The sequence below is a fragment of the Euprymna scolopes genome, chromosome 8, assembly GCF_053919585.1.
Source record: "Euprymna scolopes isolate OS-2025 chromosome 8, ASM5391958v1, whole genome shotgun sequence".
In the NCBI taxonomy this organism is placed as follows: Eukaryota; Metazoa; Mollusca; class Cephalopoda; order Sepiida; family Sepiolidae; genus Euprymna; species Euprymna scolopes.
Genome location: NC_136489.1, coordinates 2,660,679 through 2,685,947, shown reverse-complemented (window position 1 = coordinate 2,685,947; position 25,269 = coordinate 2,660,679). Strand labels below are relative to the sequence as shown.

The 25,269-nt window shown below is 32.0% G+C and overlaps 1 protein-coding gene across 1 annotated transcript in view; it reads left to right on the top strand.

The window, feature by feature from the left end:
• Positions 1 to 25,269, top strand: part of LOC145283485 (cytosolic purine 5'-nucleotidase-like) — a 363,668-nt gene that overhangs the window by 268,151 nt on the left and 70,248 nt on the right. Inside the window, exons 9-11 of the mRNA XM_080132307.1 lie at positions 4,060 to 4,139; positions 21,423 to 21,483; positions 24,620 to 24,655. Of these exons, the coding sequence (XP_079988433.1) occupies positions 4,060 to 4,139; positions 21,423 to 21,483; positions 24,620 to 24,655 (177 nt within the window). The remainder of the gene's footprint in view (positions 1 to 4,059; positions 4,140 to 21,422; positions 21,484 to 24,619; positions 24,656 to 25,269) is intronic.

The window sequence follows — 25,269 nt, the reverse complement described above, 5'->3', positions numbered from 1 at the left end:
CTAGGAGGTCCATCCTTCCAGGCCACCCAGCTTTCAGGTATAGTACTTACTAAGTTTATCGCTTACGAGGAATGCCGATGGGGCTGTCCAGGCAATTTTTGTTAAGCCAGAATGCCCCTCCTTTAGGGATGCTGGCTTGAACATCCAACCTTCTGACTTTGTGTCACTCATTATGAAATCATGCTGGGGTGGGAAGTATATTAAATATCCACCATGTTGTCAACATTCAAGACAATGGCATGGCACAATGGAAACAGTATCCATTGTTCATTGGTTTGACGTATAATAAAATAATATATAATGGAGATTGCATTGAATAAAATGAAAAAATTCATTTCATCATTTAATTAAATGACAATTTCACCTTCAATTTTGGACACCATATTTAACTTATAACAATGAAACTGGCATCCACATTAATTAAAATGAAATTAACTCTAATAAATAAGAAAAATCTATTTAATAACCTAATCTGATGACAGCTAATCAATTTAACATTCAATGTTTGAGCAGATGGGACGAAATTTTAAAGAATATAGAACATATATATGTATATATATATTATTTCAGGTTAAAGGTATTTATTTTATTTATTTAAAATAGCCCTTATCCCCGAGTGGCTTCCGGGCCTTGATAAGTGGTGACCACCGTGTAAAAAAAAAAAGGTATACAAAAGTAAAAAACAAAACAATGAATTTAAGGAGGTTATTGATTGATAAAAAGAACAAAATATTTTTTTTATTTCATTGTAAGTAAATACGTTACATGATTACGACAATAACAAAGCTACTGTTTTGGTCAAATGATGACCTTCATCGGATAACCTACCTTTCCAATTTCATAGAGAGATGCTCTTAAAATTTTTAAACGTTAAGGCCATAAGAACATGTCTCTATGAAATCAGAAGTCATCATTTGACTGAAACAATAGCTTTGTTATTGTTGTAACCATGTAATTTGTTTACATAAATTTAATAATAATAATATATATATATATACATGTAAATGGTGGCAATTTAGAAAACAATATTTAAATATATACATTATAAGTATATATATATTTTTTACAAACGTATATATATATATATATATATATATATATATATATATATATATCACGCAAAAAACTGTTGGATGGACAATTCTATTTGAAATATTATGGAGAATTCAGAAAGCAAATAACAAGTCGGACACTTCCTCCCACACCTTCAATCTATTTCGATAATAAAACCTTTTCTTTTTTTTTTTGATACCGATTCATATGCTGTTTCCTTTTTTCTTTAACTTTCCAGTTTAAGACGTTTCTTTTCTTTCTTATACCTTTTTTGTCAACGGCAATTCCGACATTATTTTTTATAAACACATACATAAGCTGTAAACAAGGGTAAATAAAGACCTGGAAGTTAATTTCTTAAAGCTGTCCAATACATGCCAACATGTGAAACAGATGGTAAACTAGATTTGATGATGCCCTTTAAAGAACCACTCGACAACCTCAAGTGATGACAACCAAATGCAATATGTAAGTTGGTTATATGCATGTAGGAGGATAGCTTGTCTATTTGGTAAAGTATTACCATCGCTTTTGCAGTCAAAAATTAGATTTCCTCCCTAGAATTAACATGACTTTACGAATTGCGTACACAAAAGATCACTAGATTTCCATTGTTTTAAAAGAAACAATTATTTGACTCAAGTTTCCTTGTTTATGTCTAAAAATGAAACTACTGAAACGATTCCTTCACATAAATGAGATTTTTTCTTTTCACCAAAAAATCAGCATTTTAGCAAATGACGAAGAATGATATATATAAAAAAAATAAAAACGTCTTAAAAATGATTTCAATGAAATTTCAAGCTTAAATGTATTTTTTTTACTATTTTTTTGTTTTAAATAAAAAACAAATCCTCCACTCTATAATATATATATATATATATATATTTATAATATAGATTTTATAGATGTTAAATTTCCCTTGATTTTCGTGTTAATTGTTGAATTATCATCCTAGTAAATGGAGTCAAAAATGCAGCTTGGTTCGATTCATTCGACTGGCAGCAATTCTCACTTCCTGCACTGATGATTGCAAAAGCATGAAACACTAATGTCTGTAGGTATAAAATATTTATTAAAATTTATAATTATAAGCCCCTTTAAGATTATTAAAGTTGAGCCTTGTTAACATTAAATAAAAATAAAATAGCAATCAACTAATGTTATGCATCTTTCACGACTTCCAGTTTTTAGAACACTCTTTAATTGCTTCATCATTGCGCCTACATTTAGCATTTATAGTTGTTAAATTTCCCCTGATTCTCGTGGTTTATATTGCTCATCCAAGGGTATCATCCTAGCAAATGGAGTCAAAGGTGAGTCTGCAACTGGGTTTGAATCTTTCAACCAGCAGTAATTCTCATTTCATGCACTGATGTTTGCAAAAGCATGAAACACTAGTGTCTGTAGGTATAAAAATAATTATTTATATATATATATATATATATATATATATATATATATATATATATATACAGTGCCACGCAAAAGTGTTGGATACATTACATTTTTCTTCATAACTTAAATTAGGGTTCAAGATTTTACCAAAAATTTGGTCAGTATATTCCTATTACTATTCTAAATTATATTTGGAGTAATAATTACAAGATCAAAGTTTAGAAAGTTTATATTTAAGGAAAAATATGAATTAACAAATGCAAAGGGATTGAATACACTTTAAAAAAATCTTTTTCTGAAATAAATTTTAATGACTTTTGCTTAGCGTGTTGCAATAATGCAAATGAGTTATCACTGATCAATCAGAGAGCTTTATATTAAAATAATTTTATAAAATTCTTCCAGTTTGGGCTCACTCCTTCAAAGTCAACCAGTTCATTTATAAAAATTCCTAAAACTAAAGAGTTGTCAATAGATATGATAAAAAATATCCGCAAAGTGTACATTTTCAAACATAGAGAGAGAGAGAGAGGGGGGGGGAGTGTGTGTGTGTATTTAGGCAGCATGTTTTCATTTAAACACATGTTATAATATAGTACCTAATGTTTCAGTTTAATTATTCTTTTTTTAAAGTTAATTCTACTTTTTGTATAATCAGTCTTGTCTGGTAAATTGTTGGTGTCTTTTTGTTCCATTTTTTGCAAGTATATTCAATTGGCTATTTTATTTTATAATAAAAAAAGTCAGTTGAGAGGAGACTGTAAGTTTTTTTTTTATTATTATAGTTTCTTTTTAAATTTTTAAACAATGTGCAAGTCAATTGACATCTGTTCCTTCATAATCTATATAAAAAAAAATTATTCAGAAAAAAAATAACCAAAGCAATGTGTTGTGCGTTAAATTATCATTGAAAAAAAATCTGAATTTTTAAAATCAATTCTTTTTAGCTTCAAAAGGTTGAAAAAGAATTTCTTAAAAAAATGTTTTAAATTCGTCATTATTTGTTTTATTTTATTTTTTAGTCATTTTATTTATAATGTGTTTTAAAAATTTTCAACCTCTGTGGAATTTCCACGGGTTCTACTAGTTATCATTAATATTAATATATTTAGGAAAAGGTATTAATCAATCTGTTCTCCCTCCAGCTACATATATATTGCTTTTGACTATGATTGGTATGTGATATTTTTTTTCGAATTATAATCCATGTTCTACTATTTTTTTTACAGTTATAATATATCTATATAATATATCTATATAATATATAAAGGCTTGACCTTGACTTCAATCAAATTGTTTTGCAGATATTAATAAAAATCTTGATCTAGAAGATGTTTTTTGTGTGTGTGTTTTTTTTTTTCATTTTCTTGTGTGAGATAAGTTTTTTAGACATTTTTTTATGTAATAATGAATTGATTTTGCTGAAAAATGTTTGATCAGTAGTGTTCCCATGTGCGTATAGTTTGGGTTCTTTCTTTACTAAAATAATTTTAACTTTTGAAAATAACTCTTTGATTTTTAAAATGTAAAAGCACTTAAGCCTGTGTTTAGTCTTTGATGATTTCTCATTAAGTTAAACATGAAAACTTTAATCTTTATATTTTTCAGGGATCACTTAAGGATAAGACGACAGAAGATATTGAAAAATATGTGCATCGAGATGATCGACTTCCGATTTTATTAAAAAGGTTCGTAAAACAAACAAACAAACATACAAAACTAGAATAAATATTGTTAAAATACATTTATTAAATCTGCATTTTGACTAGAATTGAAGTGTAGTATCTGTTCTATGACTACACTTCATCTTTTCTGTATTCTATCAATGAAGAAGAAATCCTTCTGGACTGCACCTAATGTTCTAATCCAGAATACCCCTTTTTTGGAGAGTAGAATTTTTTCTTGTGTTTAACTTTGCCCTCATTATGGGACTTATAAATAGGAACAGATCAAATAACTAATGCGCAGATGGAACCTCTTATAGAGGTGCATGTACACATGTGAAAATGCTATTTCAAGATTAAGTGTTGCAGAAGTGAAATGTGGTCAGTGAGGATTGTGGACATGCGTTGCATGGAGAGAAATGATACGATGGATGTCTAGTGTGAATCTTAAAACCAGGCTTAGATATGAGTTGAGAGGAAGCTTATATGAAAGTGATACAATGGCTCTGGACAGTATAAAAGTATTTCAATGGTGTGACTATGCTAAAAATTGGATGAGATTGTTTGGGGTTGGAAGATGAATACTTATGCAAGAATATGAACTGTGCTCTTTTTGTAAATTGCATTTTCAAGTTAAATTACATTTTTGTTGCGTCTTTTGTTTATTAAATGTTTAGATGAAGGTATAGAATAGTTTAACCTTGCGTTAGTCCCATGGAATGTTTTGTCACCCCAATTTTGCTTAAATGCTCATAATTCCTAATTGAAAACTTATTTCTTTTCCTCCCTCCCAGTACTCTCCCGACTCAGTGAGGGTATAGCACATGTGGTATAGCACATGTGGTATGGTGCAGTTGTATCTCAGTTTTCCTTGAAAGGTAATCGTTATGTAATGAACCCATATTCGTTTTTCTTGCTATTTCAATTCATGCAAACAATTTGTGTTTATCACAGATATTAAAAAATAACACAAACTGGTGTATCCTGTGGGTATTTTTTAAACAAATGTGATCTAAATTTAAGATTTAAAAAATTTTTCCTTAGCTTTACAATTTATTCTATTGTATTATTTTATATTAATATCAACAAGATACAAGTGATTCAAACTGTTCAACAGGGGCTGTTAATATATCCTGAACCAGCAGAATAACTATATTTTACAAAATAATAGCACTATAAACATTTTTGTATTGGGGTGTATATACACCCCTTGGAAATAATTATGTTTGGAACACCCGGGTGACTAGTGCAGGGTTAAAAAGCCCCCTCCCCATGTTAAGAATGGGTTTCTAAAAAATAACATTGCTTCAGTACGGTCCATGTTCTGCATGAGTATCAGTAGATATAAAGCAGTTAAGATTGCAAAGTCAGTTAGCAGGGATAGGCCAAGGAAAATATGGGATAAATTGATAAAGATGGACTTGAAAGAAAGAGGAATAAATAAAGACCTGGCCAGAGATAGGTTCGTTTGAAGTTAATTGCTTGAAGCTGTCCAACACATGCCAGCATGTAATATGGATATTAACCGCAATATGATTATTTCAAAGCATCATTTTTTTCATGTGCAAAAAATATGGAGTTGATGCCAATTTATCTTTTCTCTACTTTTTGATGGCGTTATGCTATTGGCACTTTCTCCTCACAATGTTTTTCTCAAACGAAAATTTATGCTACAATTAGGCAAACTTTCAACATGTAAAGAATTTTGATGGGTATTTTAGCATGAGAATATCAAATGTTCTTTCTTATTTCTTTCTGTTTCATGTTCTCATTTCCCTTTAAGACAAACTTTGGTCACCTGCAGTGACGCAGTATATATATATATATATATATATATATATATATATATATATATATATATAAAAATGTAACTGTTGGTTCGTTCGGAATTAATTGTCTAAAAAACCACTGGACGGATGGCTTCCACGTTTTGGTATAATATGTTTACTATATCCATGTGTGTTTTTATATATTTCTTTTTAATTATAACAGACTTAATTTTTCTATGATAAATAGGTGGATTTCTTTGTACCGAGAGGCCATTTTTTTTATTTAGGGACAATTATTTATTACCGCTTCCTGTCACGTGACCAGTGTTACAATTTAGCGGTTTTCCTACTATATCTGGAGATTTCGTTTACAATCTAGCGGGAAATTCTAGAAAATCTGGAGGTATTTGGCACCCACACACCCGCATTAGATTATTAAAAAATAAAGAAAAGCGTTTGAAAATACTTTAAAGCATAAAATAAACTCATTCATGTAAGTAAAAAAAGTAGCATTTATTGCCTTTGGTAACAATTATTTATTGATTATTTGTTTTGTTTTTCACCTTTTTTTCGACTAACCATTCTTAAGTCTCACTATAAAATCGATTTTTCCAAGTACATTTTAGGTGGGGGGGGGGATTCCAGCCTCCGAAGTTTAGTTTAAAATACGATCTAAAAGTGTAAAAACCAAGAAACAACAGCAAAAAAAAAAAACAAAAAAAAACGCATAATTATATTACTGATAATGAATTATACTTAGCTAGTCAAAATCAAAGTTTGATTTGTTTTTTGTTATCTAAGTCCAACTTGTAAAATCATGGCAACATTATTTTATTTATATTAGATGAGATCAGAAAATGAGACTTTTGTACCAAAGCGACCTGAGAACTCGTATGTTAACAGGATTAGATAGATAGATCGATAGTTGAATATTTTGCATGTTACAGATATAAAAATAGACGTTTTATGTAGACACACAATGGGTATTTTATTAATAGATTTTTGCATGAAGATTTCAGTGTCTTCAGTTTCAAAACATCTGTTTTCATGAATTGAAGCAGCTTTTCTCTTTTTATGAATATCATTAGAATACTGCCAGCACAGATGTTTTAGTAGCAATGTTAACAATCATTTCCCATTGATGATTCAGCCATCAGATGCAAACACGTGCAATTTTACCAGTCTTATGACCTGTCATATGGTACCCATCTTATGACCTATCATATGTTACTCATCTTATGACCTTTCATTTATGACCTGTATAATGACCTTTCATTTATGACTAGTCATATGACCTGCGTTATGACCTGTGTATCGACATTGAAAGCAGCAGCAATTACTGTTATGGATTTAGAACTGAGCATATATGTGTTCAAATCGGTAGTATTTTTGCCTGAGCAGTCGCCTGAGATGTTGGAAATTTCCTGTTTCTATTTCTATCCTTATAAACAAGTCAAGGGTGCTGAACGTAAATGTTTTACTGGGCTGACGTTATCTGCATGATATTCAGGGACTTGAACCTTGGACTAACCACTATCACTATCCTATCAGCAAGTGCAAAGTACTGGGGCTGCTGTATTGCCATTTGTGAATGGATTCTGGACCATGCAGTAGCTTCCAGTGGGGCTTCTCGATGCCATATTAGTGGGTAATTGTTGCGACTTTACCTTATCATGTGATACAAAAAAAAAATAATATATATTTCTTCACTTCTTTTTCTCCCTACTTTCCCTCTCTGTCCTGCTCTAACCAAGTTTGTCGACCTATTCCACAAATCCTAAAACTCCATTATGAAAAGTCTCCAGAAAAAACACAAGATTAAACCCAGAACAACTTTCAACATAGACTCTCACTTCCATGTCTCCTTCTCCAACATCAGGGGTCTATGTTCCAACCTTCCAGAGGTTGAAATCCAACTACAAGAGACTAAACCAGACCTAACCTTCTTAAGCAAAACTGGCATTGGACCAACTATTTCCCTAGATGAGTTAGTAATTAAAGAATATTCTAATTTAACATCCAATTCTAGCCCCCAAGATCGCATAGAATATGCGCCTACATTAGAGATGGCTTTCTATGTGATAGGGACATCTCCAGAGAAGACTCTAAATTGCACTATATGTGCTTCTGGGTTGCACTTGCTCACACCACTACATTTATATTTGCCTTCTATTGCCCTCATAACAGCAGAGTTACTCCTTAAAAGCATATCTGAGAAAATTAATCACATCCTGTCTGCTCCTCTATCAGCTAACATTCACGTCTGTGGAGACTTCAATGTTCACAATGTGGAATGGCTAGCCCACTCAAACAAGACAGATGATGAGAGGAGGTTCTGTCACGATTTCTCAATTGCTTATGACCTCACTCAGATTGTTTACAAATCCACCCATGTGCCCAACAGTATACAAGTCTCCTAGACCTTTATCTCATAACTTGCCCTGAGCTATGTTCATCTTCCATTCTGTCTCCACTGGGATCTTCCGACCACTTACTTGTCTCAGTTAAGATAAAAACAAAATGTAATAAGTTCTCCTACATACCTCGCCATCTTACAGTATATTGAAACTTCATGACTGACTGGGATAGCCTTCGTACATTTACACCGCATCTACCTCTGCATTCCATGTTTAAAAAGAATGTGTCCTGACGGAATAGTTAATTGTAGGTATAGATCGCTTCATACCCTCCAAAAAATTTCAGCAAAAAACTAACAGCCAACCATGGTTCTTTCCAGAATGTGCTGATGCCATTGCGCACAAAAATCACTACTTCCATTCCTTCCAACGTAATAGATGTGCTGAAACTAAAGCCGCCTTCAGGACTGTCAGCAACAACTGTAAAATAGAAATAAAGAATGCAAGAGAGTTGTATGCTCAGTCCGTCAAGTCCAAAGAAGCTGAACAGTAGCTTGATTCCCACCATTTTTGGCAAATAACAAACAGGGTCCTGAATAGAAGTTTGTGCTCTATTCCAATCATCAATGGACCTGAGGTAATCTTGTCAGCATAGGAGAAAGCCAGATTCTTTGCTAAGAACTTTGCAGCTAATTCTAACCTCTGCGATCAGGGTATTTCCTCCTGTGTATGAAAATATGCTATGTGGCATTCAAATATCTGTGCGTGATGTGGCCAAGCTAATTAAAAATCTTGATTCAACTAAAGCAACTGGCCCTAATGGCATTCCTATCATAGTGCTGAAAAAGCTTAACCCAGAACTAGCTCCCATACTTACAAACCTATTTAAACGTTGTCTTAATGAGAATTGATTTCCAACACCCTGAAAAACCTCATCAGTATTTCTCATATTGAAAAATTCAGGTGATCAGTCATCTCCCACTCAATAAAGTTTCCTGTGTGTCATGAGTATGTTGCTGGAATCCGTGTTAAATAGAGAAGCAGTCAACCACCTCAGCAAAAATAACCTCCTCAGTGACATGCAATATTGTTTCTGTTCTGCTAGATCTACAACAGATGTGCTAATAGTTACATCTCATAGGATTAGTGAATCTCTCGATGAAGGCTTCCTATTTAGGGCAATTGCTCTTGACATATCGTAGACATAAAGTTCTACTCCACAAGATCTCCAGCTACAGTATAGCTGGAAATGTCTTTTCAGTTATTAAATCATTTCTCTCGGATAGATTCATAAGAGTAGTGGTTGATAGGTGGAAATCAGAAGCTCACAGTATTAATGCTGGAATCTCTCAGGAGTCTATCCTGGGCCCAACTCTTTTCCTAATCTACATTAATGATCTCCCAAATCATATCCTAAAATCAGTTGTAAACATTTATGCTGGCAACACTACTATTTATGGTAAAACTTCAAAGGCTGTAAATGACTAAGTTCTCTCTGATTCGCTCTCCTCTGATCTTGAGCAAGAGGCGTAATGGGGAAAAAGGTGGCTGTTTAATGTCAATGCGTCTAAAATCAAGTTATCCTTACATCGCCAATGCTCTAATTCCTGTCTGGCATCAATTGAAATAAATGGCTCTTGTCTTGGGGAGGCTCCATATTTTGACAAGCTTCTAGGTCTGACCTTTTACTCCTGATAGAAGAAACATGTGCATCATATCTGTTGCCAAGCCTGCTGGAATAATGTATTGATTGCTCCAGTAGATATCTTGCTGCTGATGCAATTCTCTACCTGTATAACAGCCAAATACATCCAATGGTGGAGTACTTTTGTCACATCTGGGCAGGAGCTGCTAGAAGCAGCTTATTCTGCCTTGACATAATTCAAAATAGACTTCGTAGCCAGAAGAGAGATTGCGAGCATGTCTCTGATTTATCATTATTTTCATGGTAAGTGCTCGTCTGAGCTCCAATCTATAGTCTCCCTTGCCAAACTGTCACAAAAAACACTCGTCTAGTTGAAACCACTATCAATACATTCCCCCACTCTATATCTGTGCCTAAACCGGAATGTCGATTCCATGAACAAAGCTTCTTTCTAAGAACTGCACACATGTGGAACTCTATTCCATTTGCCTGCTTTCCAACTGACTACAATATGGCCACCTTAGTTCAACGTGAACAAGTTTTTGCTGAGTCGTCTCTTTAAGTAATCCAATTTACCAAATTTCCATTAGTAACGATTACTACAATATTTTCTCATTTACTACTGTACACTCATTAACCCTTATCCTCTAGTGGCCTCCAGGCCTTGATAAGTGGTTACTTTGTAAAAAAAAAAAAGATCTGTCTGGACTATAGTCATCACATACCAGCTTTTTAACTTTGATAAACTACTAAATGATTCCTCACGTTTTATACCATCTGAATGCTTCATAACAAGTTCATCATACGTAGTTTCATTCCTAAGACTTGGATGCATGACATATGGTTTTCCATGCACTTAACAACCATGTCATAATAGTTAAATCAGCTAAACTATATAAAAAAAAATGGTTTACTTCTCTTTCTCCCTTAAAATAATTCTCTCATCCACCACCTGCCTCTTCTAAAAATAAGCCATAACTTTATTGCCCACGACGATTCTTCTTGACCAATCAACAGAGACCCAATTTTGGCATGCTAAATGCCAAAAAAAAACAAACCCTTTTATTCCTCATCTTTTTTCGAATGGGATCCCGTTCAGTCAACGAGTGAGAAACTTCTCCTCGTTAATTAATTGTGACTAACTGAATCCGAGAGGACGTTAAAAAACTATTTTATTACAGTTAGACTTTTTCATTTGCAAACCATTTTTTAACAGCTTTTCTTTATTATTATTGTTTAATTTAATATTTTATTATTTTTCCAACTTTAGCAAGCGGCAACTGAGTCGTTCCCTTGCTAAATTACTTTAAAACATGAGCACCCTTTGAACCTGAGATTCTCCGATTAGGCTCTCACTCAATCTAATTAGAAATCATTGACCATTTCCACTTTGTTCTGTAAATCACAATCAGATACATTTGGGTTTATAGGAAATATATAGCTGCAACAAAACCGATTTGTTCAATTTGGGTTTGAACATAACTGATCAGGTAATCTGTGCAAGTATCCATTGTGCTGATTATGCAGTTGGATGCTCCTAATTGAAATTTGTTCAATTTGGAGGGAACCAAAATGTTTTGATGATTTCTAATGTCTTGTGCACACTATATTTCTGCACTTCTGCATGTCAGTAAAGCAAACAGGAAACAGAGAGGAAATTGTAAAGTCTTGCAGTCCGAGGGAAGAAATTATTAGAGTAGAAGTCTTTCCAGCATCTAGGGATCTCTACAGCAGAGGGGTGGGATTTTTCTGCTGGGCAGGTTTGTCGTGGGGGGGGGGGGGATTTTCATTTGTGCAGAAGTTCATTATGCTAATTATGTGTCCCAGTTGTGATGCCAATTGAAATTTGTTTAATTTAGGGAGAGGAGTTCATGGGATGGAACAAAAATGGTGAATGATTTACGAAGTTTAAAAGAAAAACACAAGACGTTTCAAAAGTAATGCTTATTATTTTTTTTTGTTCCACCCGAATGGATCAGAGGAGATTGCAAATTGCATCGTTATGATAAATAAACTTATGCATTCATGACCTGAAAGTTTCATCTCTGTTGCATGGACATGCATCAGAAGCAGATGCGTCATTGAATTCCTGGCAAAAGTGCATTGAGAATGGTAGTGACTATGTAGAAACATACATTCTGGTGCATAAAAGGTTGACTGTTTTGGTAGTACCACTCCTTTCTTCATAGTTCTTCAACTTTTTAAATTAAAAAATAGGAGGCTTTAGATTTGGAATGATCCTCATATACTGATTTATGTTTATTTCTTGTGATAAATTAAATAAAAAACAGATTAAACAAGTTGTTTTGAGTAGACGTGAACGTTTTAAGAAAGGTGATATATAATAACTAAAAAAATATCACATGCTGAACATATCAATGTTAAAGTCAATCTAGTAATATGTATTAGAAAATGGTTGCATCTATTGCTAACAGCAACAATAAAACTAATGATGCACGTACATATGCACACACACACACACACACACACACACACACACATGTATATTTAATTATTTCCACAGCCAAACAATACAAGAGCCCTGACAACCAACTAACCGGTTTGTTGGTTATCAGGGCTTTGTTGGCTACATCGTGGTCTGGCTGTGGAAATAATTATATATTCTCTCACATTCTGAAGATATATATATATATATATATATATATATATATATATATATATATACACACACATATATACACACACACACACACACACACGGGGGGGGGGGGCTTTGCCCAGGCGTTAAATATGCTTAAATATGATATTTTAATTTGTCCAGATTTTGTATATATTATTATAGTATATAGACTGATTAAACATTAAAAATAAACAAAAGTAAATGCACAAAATGTTTGATTTTTTTCAGTTTTGATCCATTTTTTGACCTCTTAAAAACGATTTTCACCAACTGCAGACATAAAAGAATGCAATCATTTGAGGCCCCTGCTCTGTGACTTTTAGTTTTGGAGGAGATAGAGTTTGAAAATATGGAGACAGACAGGCAGACATTTACAATTTGTAATTAAAATCAGTAAATTAAAAAAATATATATTAAAATTTGTAATTAAAATCAGTAAATTAAAAAAAAATTATTAAAATTTGGAATTAAAATCAGTAACTTAAAAAAAAAATTATTAAAATTTGGAATTAAAATCAGTAAATTAAAAAAAATTATTAAAATTTGGAATTAAAATCAGTAAATTAAAAAAAATTATTAAAATTTGGAATTAAAATCAGTAAATTAAAAAAAAATTATTAAAATTTGGAATTAAAATCAGTAAATTAAAAAAAAATTATTAAAATTTGGAATTAAAATCAGTAAATTAAAAAAAAAATATTAAAATTTGGAGTTAAAATCAGTAAATTAAAAAAAATATTAAAATGTGGAATTAAATTCAGTAAATTAAAAAAAAATTATTAAAATTTGGAATTCAAATCAGTAAATTAAAAAGAAGTATATTAAAATTTGGAATTAAAATCTGTAAATTAAAAAAAAAATTATTAAAATTTGGAATTAAAATCAGTAAATTAAAAAAAATATATTAAAATTTGGAATTAAAATAAGTAAATTAAAATAAATTATTAAAATTTGGAATTAAAATCAGTAAAATAAAAAAAATTATTAAAATTTGGAATTAAAATAAGTAAATTAAAAAAAGAATTATTAAAATTTGCAATTAAAATCAGTAAATTAAAAAAAAATTATTAAAATTTGGAATTCAAATCAGTATATTAAAAAAAATTATTAAAATTTGGAATTAAAATCAGTAAATTAAAAAAGAATATTAAAATTTGGAATTAAAATCAGTAAATTAAAAAAAAAATTATTAAAATTTGGAATTAAAATCAGTAAATTAAAAAAAAAATTATTAAAATTTGGAATTAAAATCAGTAAATTAAAAAAAAAATTATTAAAATTTGGAATTAAAATCAGTAAATTAAAAAAAAAATTATTAAAATTTGGAATTAAAATCAGTAAATTAAAAAAAAAATTATTAAAATTTGGAATTAAAATCAGTAAATTAAAAAAAATTATTAAAATTTGGAATTAAAATCAGTAAATTAAAAAAAAAATTATTAAAATTTGGAATTAAAATCAGTAAATTAAAAAATATATATTAAAATTTGGAATTAACATCAGTAAATTAAAAAAAATTATTAAAATTTGGAATTAAAATCAGTAAATTAAAAAAAAATTATTAAAATTTGGAATTAAAATCAGTAAATTAAAAAAAATTATTAAAATTTGGAATTAAAATCAGTAAATTAAAAAATATATATTAAAATTTAGAATTAAAATCAGTAAATTAAAAAAAATTATTAAAATTTGGAATTAAAATCAGTAAATTAAAAAAAAAATTATTAAAATTTGGAATTAAAATCAGTAAATTAAAAAAAAAATTATTAAAATTTGGAATTAAAATCAGTAAATTAAAAAATATATATTAAAATTTAGAATTAACATCAGTAAATTAAAAAAAAAATTATAAAAATTTGGAATTAAAATCAGTAAATTAAAAAAAAATTATTAAAATTTGGAATTAAAATCAGTAAATTAAAAAAAAAATTATTAAAATTTGGAAGTAAAATCAGTAAATTAAAAAAAAAATTATTAAAATTTGGAATTAAAATCAGTAAATTAAAAAAAATTATTAAAATTTGGAATTAAAATCAGTAAATTAAAAAAAATGATTAAAATTTGGAATTAAAATCAGTAAATTAAAAAAAAATTATTAAAATTTTGAATTCAAATCAGTATATTAAAAAAAGTATATTAAAATTTGGAATTAAAATCAGTAAATTAAAAAAAAAATTATTAAAATTTGGAATTAAAATCAGTAAATTAAAAAAAAAATTATTATAATTTGGAATTAAAATCAGTAAATTAAAAAAAATTATTAAAATTTGGAATTAAAATCAGTAAATTAAAAAAAGAATATTAAAATTTGGAATTAAAATCACTAAATTAAAAAAAATATTAAAATTTGGAATTAAAATCAGTAAATTAAAAAAATTATTAAAATTTGGAATTAAAATCAGTAAATTAAAAAAAAAATTTAAACTCAGTAAATTAAAAAAAAATTCTGACAAATTTATTATTCAACAAAGAATACAAAAAAATTTAAAATTTTTGTATTCCTTACCAAATAATTTTTTATTTTATTTTGTTTTTATTACACTTTCACCCCAAACAAGGCATGGTGCCACTTTGATGTAGGGGCTACTATCAGGGATCTAAGTTGCAGGGGTACTATGTAGGGAGTTTAGCACCAAGATGTCTGTTCATATTACACTTGAACATCTGCATGTCAGTACAGTTGGGGAAGCAGAAAACCGGAAGAGAATTCCAAAGTCCTGCAGTTCTGGGGGAGAAGCTATTAGAGTAAAAGGCTTTCTTGCATTTAGGGATTTAAGCTGTGTAGGGGTGGGACTTCGCTGCTTGTCGGGTTTGTCAGGGGTATTTTCGTCAAGGGGGTACAACGGTTTGTAGTTCGTCAGAGCATCCACCATTAAATTACTTGTAAAACAGGCAGAGGGATGCAACATTACGTTGGTGGGACAGCCTGAAATTTAGATGACAGTTCGGGACCTATTAGGTTGACTACTCTTTTTTGGACCCTGTCCAGGAGCGAGAGACTAGTAGCAGATGCACCAGCCTAAATGTGACAACAGTACTCCCTACATGGGTGAATGGTGGCTTTGTAGAGGTACAGGATACTTTCAGACATAAGTAACTTTCAAACATGATAGAGAGAGCCCACATTCTTTGCAGCAGCCTTGGCAATGCTCTCAATGTATCTATTCCAACTCATGTTTCCTGTGAATGTTAAGCCAAGGAGCTTGAACAAAGTGTTCTCAGGTAAAGTATCGCTAGCCATAGCTATTGGTGGTTGTTAAGGTTATTAAAGAAAACAAGCTTTGTCTTGGCAGCATTGAACGTTACCATCCATTTTTGACCACATTCCACTACAGACTGAAGTTCACCTCTAGGGTCTCCGCCATTACCTTAGATATGTACTCATTAGTTTTCCCCACGTGCCTGCTATAGCACGTGGTGTCATCGGCAAATATACCCATCTCAGAGACAATTTTATCAGGTAAATCATTTATGAATATCAGACATAACAAAGGTTCAAGAATCGATCCCTGAGGCACACCGGCATTTATAGCAATTTTTTGGACGTACGCCCATCGAGGACAACCTGGATTCTTCTCTCATTTAAGAAAGATCTAATTATGCTAAGCATTCGTCCAGTAATACCATAGGATTTTATTTTCATCAGAAGACCATCGTGCCATACACTGTCAAAAGCCTTAGATATATCAAGGGCTACTACCTTCCCCTCCCCTGCCTTATCCAGTGCTTGGTATAAACGTTCAGAGATTACAGTTAAAATATCTGCAGTAGAACGGGCTTGCCTAAATCCATATTGGTGGTCTGACAGAAGTTTAGCAGCTGAAAGGTGGTGACCTAGAGCTTGATTAATTAAGGACTCAAATATTTTGGCAAAAAGAGGGAGGAGGCTAATTGGGCGATAATTTAATGGGTCGGTTCTTTCGCCAGAGTTTTTGTAAACTGGTACCATAGGAGCAGTTTTCCAGTAGCCAGGAAAGCAAGATTTGTTAAGGCATTTGCTAAAAAGTTTAGAGAGAATAGGAGTGACCTCAGCGAAGCATTTTTTTAATAGCACAGCCGGTATGAGGTCAGTTCCACATGCTTTTGAGGTTTCTAGGTTTTTAATAATATCATGTACGTCGGAAGGCGTGATCTTCAGATCATCTAGCGTGGTTTCTGTCCGCACAGGAAAATTAGGGAGAGAATGGCTTACTGGGTCCAAGGTAGAGTTTAAGGCAAACTGACGGGCAAACATGTTAGCTTTCTCAGTTGCTGTGCAAACAACATCATGATTGTTTGATAGTGGGGTATTGTCGATTGCCCATTCCAAATTTTCATTTATAATATTTCTCTATCTTGTATCTTGAGCTTTTTATCTGATTATGCATATTGATACTAGTATTTATATGGACTTTAATTCTACAGTATTATATAAGCTGTAGCCGGAAAGTAATGCAAAATTTCAGTTATATATAAACAACCGTCCATTAAGCCAACTTACAACATTGTATTATTCGATTGTAGCTAAGACCACTGAGATACTTCAAACAAATATATCCTTTTCTTGTTTACAATCCTCTCATAATATTGTTTATTCTCCAATTGGCAGTCTCCTTAATCATTATCTTCGAGTGGTTTTGAGCCTTGGTAAGTGTTGAATCATTATTCAAAAATTGATTAAAAAAATGAGCTCCTATAAAAATGCTTGATCAACTAATTATAGTTTTTTCCTTAGTTGATGAATTACAAACAATCGACCTTGATCCGAATAAAAAAATAGTCAGAAAAGCAAGTCTCATTTTTGGCTAATAAAAAAAATGTCACATTTTATTTAAATACCATAAAGTAATTTATGTTCAATTTTTATAGCAAATAAATTGTGTACGTCTTGATATACAACCAACATTTAGTTTTCAATTTTTGAACACTGACTTCACTAGTTTGGCCACATTGTAGCATTGTGAGTAAAAATAAGATTAAAGATAGTATTTTTCCTGGACCAGCCTATCATTATTTCTTTTTGTAAGTTGTAATAATCAGAGGAGAAAAAAAAAACAACAACAAATAACACCATTATTTGCTTCTGGGGTTTAGTTTACTTGTTTCGGCAATTTACATCAATATTTATAATCCACTCTCTTTCCCTCCTCATCACTTCCAATTTCTGACTGATCAAATCATATCTTTTCCCAAAACTTTGCTTAAAATCCACGTCACTTTAAAATGACAAATGACCTCTGCATAATACTACGTCAGACTCTAGAGTTCAAACTATTTTCAAATAATCTTAACATAAATAATTTTCTCTGTAAATATTTTTTTTATTATGATAACATTCTGCTTTTACAAATATTTCAACGATCATAACAATCGTCGATTAATCTAACATTAATTTTCTTCTGGGGTTTAGTTTACCTGTTTCAGCAATTTATACGTGGAGATGAGCTGCAATTTCCTGGACCACCTTATCATTATTTCTTTCTGTGAGTTATAATAATGTGAGGATAAAAAAACAACAAATAACACCATTATTTACTTCTGGGGTTTAGTTTACTAGTTTTGGCAATTTACATGAATATTTACAATATTTACAGCAATATACATTGAGATGAGCTGCAATTTCCTGGACCACCATCAATGGGTGATCCCAATTAATACATCTAGTCATTTTGAGGTTATACTCTCTTAAAAAGGCAAAATTAATTTCATTTCTCTACCAAATACTTTCTTCCATGTCACAAATTGTTCTGTGGATATTTCATCTCTCAACTTCTTTTTCTTCTTTCCTTCAATAATATTTACTTTCATGACGTAATATCCTGTGATGTAATCATGACTCTAGTCTGTTAACTTCTAATGGAATTTTCTACTACTCTAACCTTATGCTGAAAAATACCGTTTTTAACATTATTTTCTCACACCTGCCTCTAATCTTGATCAAAGCAATGGAGTTATATTATCTCCCTCAAAGGTCCGGAAAATGGAATTTGAAAAGCCAACACCTTAGAGGAAGAACAGTCTGGCTTACAAAAATGCAGGAAGAAGGCAAGGCCTGGGAGTTTACTTGTTAGAACTGAACAGAACCAAATTCTAGACCTAATGTATTTATTAAATTGTACGTCATTTGATTCAAATAAGTTCGACAGTTTATTGCTGTCGAGCTGACGTATGGTTTTTGTTAACGCATAGGATGAAGATCCTCTCAGGTTTTATCTTATTTTATTGCTAATCGCCTGAGGCACCTCTACCGGAGAATGTCAACAGGGCATCTCAGAGTGCAATTATTCCACTGTGAACATGAATGGCTTTTTAAAACCACACCTAACCTTGTGTCTCATCTCCTGGCAAGGACATAAATAATATGAACATAAATGACTTTATGGTCATATTTAAATGAGATATAATGTCTTGTTATCAAAAATGTAAGTTGTTATTCTATTTTTTATTCAGACCAAGGCCGGTTGCAATTAATCAACATTTCGCTTGAAAAAAAAGAAAATTAGTTAATTAAGTATTATCTTAGACACTCATTATTATTGGGGGTGGGGGCTCAAGTTTATCCTTTTTACTGATGATTTGCCACCTATCAAGGCTCAAAGAACACTCAAGGATAAGTGTGTTTTTTTTAATATAGGAGTCCCCACTTATCAAGGCCTAAAGGCCACTCGAGGACAAGGGTTATTGCATGTACAGTAATCAATGGGATAATATCGTTGTAATCGTTAGTAATGGATATTTGATAAATTTGATTACTTAAGGGGGCGGTTTTAAAGGAATTTGTTTGTGTTGAACTTGAAGACATCCAAGTTGTAGTCAGGTGGGAAACAGGCAAATGTAAGCAAGTTCCACAGGTGTGCAGTTCTAAGAAAGAAGCTTTGTTCATGGAATCTACGTTTTGATTTAGGCACAGATAAAGAGTGGGGAAAATTATTGACAGTGGTTTCAGCTAGACGGATGCTTTTCCCATGGAAATAACGATAAAACAAAGAGAGGCTCATAAGCATTATCTACCAAGACTAAAGAGCACTTCACCTGCCTTAACAACTTATAGAAACTTCTCGTTCAATAGGTGGAACCACCATGATTTGGGATTTGTTCTTGTAGAGTTGAACAAATTACTTGTTCATTAAAAAAATAGTTCTTATAGATTCAATTAGATTGCTTTGTATTCTGTGTTCTAAAAGTGTTTCCAGTCTGTTTTTATAACTCAAATATGCCTTCAATAATCCTTGTGATCTTTCATTTTACTCCTCCTGTCTTGAGAATAATTTTTATAATACAGTAGAGAGAGTGTACTTTAATCCCAGATTTGAACAAACATTTCTGGTCTGTGTTCTGTTCAGAGCCCTTTTCTGTTAGTCCATCACAAATTGCTTTGTGGATATTTCATCTTTTAACTTTTTGTTCTTTCCTTCTGGTTATTGAGGGATTTGAAAACAACAAATAACACCATTATTTGCTCCTTGGAGTTTATTCTATATGAGCAGTTTACAGCAATGTACATCTAGACGAACTGTAATTTAGACCTGGAAAGATAAATTTGCTTGCTTTGATGTGATAAATACCCCAAAAAAAACAGAATTGATCTCGCTTCTCTGCTATGTACTTCATCTCATTGGTGTAATATTCTGTGACATAATCATAACTAATTACTGTTTTCAACATTAGTTTTCATCTCTAATGGTGTTACGACAATTCAATGAAAACTATTCTCTGTTATTTATTATTCCGACTATTGTTCTCACTTTGGATGTCATTCTCATAATATTTCCTTTGGCCATGACCAGCTAGAAGTGTGATGTAGTTTGTAATTATATTCGTCAACCTCCTGAAAATTGTCACTTAGAACTGGTTGTTAATTAAAACTTTTATTTGTTGCCCCACGAGTATTTGTGAATAATTCTAGTATGAACTTTAAACCTATTCTCATCTTGGGTGTGTCATCTTAATGGTGTCCTTTGTTTCTGATTTTTTTAGATGATAATTGATTATTTGTATTATTTGGATTCTTCAGATGTTATTTTCACAATGTAACCTCCGACCTTCTTCAGGTGTATCATGTCAAACCCTGGAATGTTTCTGTCAAATTTGGCAATTTGAATGGAATTTCAAACAGCACCCTTTATTTACTTCATGGGGGTAGCATGCTCTCATTCTATCAGCCATGAAAGAGGTCCTAAATAATTCACAATTGCATTTTTTGGTCGACCACACTGAGAAACGTTGTGACCAAAACATACAACTGTGAATAACTGATGGAACTCCTTTTCACTAACTTCATTGTTTTCTTTCAATTATCAAACACTCAATTTCCTGTTCTCCCCAATTTGTCCTTCTTAAAGCAGATATTCACCTTACATGAAAATTAATGCCTCACATAAAAAGAATCCGTTTACAAACATCAGTTACTTCTTTTCCTTTCTGCAATTCCTGCACATGACATGCTAAATAGATGTGCTGCCACTTGTGTGAGTAATGTCTTCTATTACAGTAGATAAATATTTAATAGATTATTGAATCCTTCAATGTTGTCATTTTATCCATTTACAATTGTCTCATATCAGTGTTTTTAACCAAATTGTATTGGCATTGTCTTCAAAAAAGCAAGTAAAAATAAAAATCAAGTTTTTGTTTTTATCTATTTTCATGTATTATTTGAAATTTTTCAGCTGTTAACTACACTACAAGATTGTAGTATCTGTTCTTCAGATGCTGCACTTCCATTTCTTGTTCTCTTTCGGTGGAGGAGAAATCCTTCACGACTGAGACAATTTTTATTTTTGTACCTTTTCTCCACGTTAAAAAACGACCCTGGTGTCTAACTCTGTCCCGTGGGGAGGCATAGTAAATAGGTACACTACAAGATTGCCATTTTCTATCATCATTTAACACTAAATTTTCATCTTTTAATTTCAGAATAAGACAACATGGAGCTCAAACCCTTCTCATCACAAACAGCTGTTATCAATATACAAACGTAAGATTTCATTCCTTATTTATTTGACTCACAAAAGTTATGCAATACTGTTTGCAAATAATTGTTTTAAATAAAATCTGAAGTGTACCGATAATCATATAAATTTTTTTACTTTTGTTTACATATGGGGCAACTGCTATAGAGCCCAGATTTATATGGGAAACATGGATGGTGAGAAATTGAGCAGCAAGATGTTTGTTTGCATAATATTAAAATTTCTGAAAGTTGATATGGTTGGGGAAATAGGGAGCAAGAAAGGAATTCCAAAGACAAGCAGTTTGGGAAAAAAAAATCTGTCATCTACAGAGAAGGGGTGTGATTTTACTGCTAATCAGAAGGGTTCAGATTTTTATGTTGGGGAGATAGAGGTACAGAAAGTTCATCAAACCACTTCTCATTAGAAAACTTATAAATCATTGAAATGCTTATAAATCACACGAACATAACAGTGCAGCAGATTTAAAATTTAATGATAGAAAATTTCGAAAATGAATTGATGAACCAGAAAAAGAGTGATTATTTAATAATGCTATAAAGGTCAATGAGTTTATACATGTTCCTTGAAAAGTGTTGGGACGGTACCTGGGTATGTAAATTTCCATCTTTACTCCATTTTGTTTTATATAGCTTATATGAACAAATATCTTTGAATTTACATGAGAGAGTAAGTAACTATGATGTATGTATTTAGATCTGTTTTTTTTTTTTTTTTCTAAATAAGAAAAGAACATTAGAAATGATGTTTTAAGTAAAAATAATTTACTTTGAACTAATGCTGAATACCTCCTGTATGGAGAACTGGCTTCTTAAAAGACTGACTGCAGTAAAGCAATGTCGTGACACATGATATAAAAGCTGTGACCATAAAAACAGAGTCCGTCCTGATAAAGCCTAACAGCCAACTGATACAACTGAAGAGAACCTAACATAAGTCGCCACAGAAAGGTATACTTGTTTGCAGGAAACAAAGCGTTGATTCTAACAGACTAGGAACGTAGCATACATGTGACCTTTGTTGTAGAGACTCACTATTACATCAACCTGATGATTGATCTTCCAACCACTTGATTGTTTCAGTTAAGATAAAAACAAAATGTAATAAGTCCTCTGACGTACCTCTCCATCGTGCAGTATATCGATATTCTATGGCTGACTGGAATAGCTTCCATACATTTATATCAGATCTACCTCTGAATTCCATGTTTAAAAAGAGTGTCCTCTATAGTATCAGACCTTACCGAATGGTTAATTTTAATAATAGACCACTTCATACCCTCCAAAAAAATTCCAGCAAAAACCTAGCAGCCAGCTGTGGTTCTTTCCAGAATATGCTGCTGCCATTGTACACAGAAATCACTTTTTCCATTGCTTCCAACATAATAGATGTACTGAGACTAAAGCTGCCTTTAGAACTTCCAGCAACCACTATAAAAGAGTAATAAAGAACACGAGAGTTGTATGCTCAGTCCGTCAAGTCCAAAGTAGCTGTGCAGAGGCTTGATTCCAACCAGTTTTGGCAAAAAACAAACAGTGTCCCGAATAGAAGTGTGTGCTCTATCCCAACCATCATCAATGGACCTTAGGTAATCTCGTCAGCATCAGACAAAATCAAACTCTTTGCCAAGAACTTTACAGCTAATTCTAACATGGCTTCTAGCCTCTACCCCTGTATTTTCTCCTGTGTCATATGCGACATATAAATATCTGTGCATGATGTTGCCAAACTAATCAAAAACTTTAATGCCAGTAAACTGGCTCGGGCGGCATTCCAATTATAGTGCTGAAAAAGCTTCAACCAGTATTAGCTCTCATGCTTACAAATCTGTTTAAGCATTGTCTTAAGAAGAATTGCTTCCCAACAGCGTGGAAAACCTCATCAGTATGTCCCATATTTAAAAATTCAGGTGATCGATCATCTTCCTTTCAATAAAAATCAATCAGTTTCCTGTGTGTCATGAGTAAGTTGCTGGAATCCGTGTTAAATAGGGAAGTAGTCAACCACCTCAGCAAAAATAACCTTCTTAGTGACACACAATATGGTTTCTGTTGTGTTAGATCTACAGCAGATGTGCTTACAATTATATCTCATACGATTAGTGAATCTCTCGATGGAGGCTTCCTTTCTAGGGCAATTGCTCTTGACATATCATAGGCCTTTGATAGGGTATGGCATAAAAGTCTACTCCACAAGATCTCCAGCTACAGTATAGCTGGAAATGTCTTTTCAGTTATTAAATCATTTCTCTCTGGTAGGTTCATAAGAGTAGTAGTTGATGGGCAGAAATCAGAAGCTCACAGTATTAATGCTGGAGTCCCTCAGAGATCCATCCTGAGCCCAACTCTTTTTCTGATTTACATCAATGATCTCCTAAATCACATCCTCAGTTCATTTGTAGACATTTATGCTGATGACACCACCACTTATGGTAAAACTTCAAAGGCTGTAAACGACCAAGTTCTCTGATTCTCTCTCCTCTGATCTTGATCACGTGGTGCAATGGAGTAAGAGGTGACTGGTTAATTTTAATGCATCTAAAACTAAGCTTCTATCTTTATATCATCGACACTGATCCTCGTATCAATTGAAATAAATGGCTCTCATCTTGGAGAGGTTCCATGTTTTAAGCTTCTGACTTTTACTCCTTATCTGAGATGGAACATGTAGATCAAATCAATTGCCAAGGCCGCTGGGAAAATTGTGGAATCATTTCACTGCTCCAGTAGATATTTCACTAGTGATGCAATTCTCTACCTGTATAAAAGCCGAGTACTTCCAAGCACTGTTGCCACATTTGGGCAGGATAAGCTGCTAAAAGTAGTTTATCCTACCTTGACAGAGTTCAAAATAGACTTTGATATTGATTACCATATACTCAGTAACCGTTATCCTTCAGTGGCCTCTGGGCCTTAATAAGTGGTGACTCTTTAAAAAAAAAAATTTTTCTTTAAATCAACTACTACACCCATAGGCGTCAATGTTTTCGCCAAACAGACAACTTTAATGCTACTCAGGGTCTACCCTGACCGATGGAGATCTACTATTATTTAACAGTTAATTTATTTATTTATGCAAAGATTTTTTTCTGTTTTTTTTAGGTTTTTAATGAGTTTTATATTATTTTTTCCTATCTTGCAGAAAATAATGAAATATTTACTTGAAAGTGATGCTAAGGTAAGCATATCATTGTCACCACCCATATTTATGATATTACTGATATTAATAGTTATGATATCTCGACTCTTCCAAAGTTTTACAAATATAGTGTGTATGTGTGTATCATTATTTTTATTCTTGTTGTTAACTATTGGTATCTTTTGCTCCCTAAGCATTTGAGTTAATATATATATATATATATATATATATATATTATCTGAGATTATTATTTTCCAGAGAGTAAGTAACCAATGAAGTTTAACAAGGTTAATACAGGAGTGCTCAATACTGCAGTAGAGCAGGGTATACACTTTGTTTTTACATAAGCAGTAGTATGTTGTGACACAGTCATGAGAATATTTGGGTCAGCTAGTTACTAGTAACTAAAGACCTCCTCAGGCGATACAGCTTATACGAAAGCAAAGTTTGCAATGAAAATATCAGGTTTTCCTTGTGACATGGAGTTAATATCAAGAGGTTCTGTCAAATGTTGTGAAAAATAAGGTTTGGTTGTATGTAAATAAGACCCAATGGGGGGGGGGGGGATTTGAGTCTGTGTTGAGATGTAGAAATGAATGGGAAAGAATGGGGTGTTAAAGTTTTCTCTCTAAGATATGCAATTTCACTCCATT